Below are 1,210 nucleotides of genomic sequence, written 5' to 3' on the forward strand. Positions count from 1 at the left end.
GAATCCTGTCTGTGTTTCCTGTCTGCTTTCAGGAAAGCCCAGTCAGGATAACCACACTGCTCCAGGGCAGGGCCTCCAGACTTGGAGGCAGTGCTTAAAAGCCTGAATTTTGCCTGAAACTCTCAGACTGAAGAAGTCTCTTGGAGGAGAGACGAGACGTTTCATTAGAGAAGAACCCGTCCAGAAGACCTATACAATTTTTTTCTTTTTTTCTTTTTTACTAAAGATCACACAAACTGATCATTAACTGAATCCATCAAAGGCTGCGACACAGGATCCTATTAGTTCTGCAGCAGCAACCACTGTCTGGTGCTGGCAGTGCCGAGTTAATTCTGTTTGCATGACAAACCAACATATCCAAACAATAATACCAGATCACAAGCTTTACATCAGATTGCTGCTAAAATCCTGAATAAAACCCTGACCTGCGATTTAGGGGAACAGACGGTTTAAATCCATGCTAATGCTGTTATGAAATTCAAAAGCTCCACAGACTTCAGAACCAGAAAACACAATAAGACTCATTTGTCCATAAATAAAGAGTGAATGCCCGTGAACCAACTCAAAAATAGTCATTAGATGAAGAAATGTTTACTCCATGGCATCGCCATATTTTGTCTTCTGGGGTCCTTGTGTTTCCTCTGGTTGAGTTACTGAAATACAAAAAGAAAGAAAGTAAAAATATAGAGGAACACAGCCGTATTCTGTTCTATTATCACAAAATAACAAATGTGTTGATAAGTTAGAAATACGAAAAATCTAGGGTTTTTTACAGAACCAAGTTTCATCAACAGAGAACATGAGAGTAAAAAACAGTCTTCTCACCGGGTGGTGGGGATCTCTGTGGGACTACGCCGGTTTCGAGCATCAACCAAAGATCTGAACATTTCTGTGTTTCCTGGCGAGTTATTGCGTAACTGCCCAGCGACGCCGCCACTGAGAGAGGACAGCAGAGAGGTTTGAAACGAGGCACTCAAAGGCAGTTTTTCAGTGGATTTGAAACCGAACAGTCACCTATTGAAACAAGCAGATTCCACTGGAGAGGATAAGGGAACTTCTTTTGTAGAGCCCTCTGAAGAGCAAAAAATCCTACAACACCTGCAACAGCAGCACAGAAAGCCTGTCAGTCTCACATTGGGTGAAATGAAGAAAAGCTCAAATTTGCATTTATTTATTATTTATTTTATTGGTACATCCTTCTTGTTCAGTC

General features: G+C 41.2%; 1 protein-coding gene across 1 annotated transcript in view; it reads right to left on the bottom strand.

Annotated features, from left to right (window-relative positions):
- Positions 1-832: 832 nt before the first annotated feature.
- The window catches only part of tmem141 (transmembrane protein 141), a gene marked incomplete at its 3' end in the record, with an annotated part of 2,033 nt that continues 1,655 nt past the window's right edge, over positions 833-1,210 (bottom strand). The window contains 2 exon segments of the mRNA XM_014003697.1: positions 833-936; positions 1,015-1,098. Coding sequence (XP_013859151.1) covers positions 833-936; positions 1,015-1,098 — 188 coding nt within the window.

This window comes from Austrofundulus limnaeus, unplaced genomic scaffold, assembly GCF_001266775.1.
Source record: "Austrofundulus limnaeus strain Quisiro unplaced genomic scaffold, Austrofundulus_limnaeus-1.0 Scaffold20, whole genome shotgun sequence".
In the NCBI taxonomy this organism is placed as follows: Eukaryota; Metazoa; Chordata; class Actinopteri; order Cyprinodontiformes; family Rivulidae; genus Austrofundulus; species Austrofundulus limnaeus.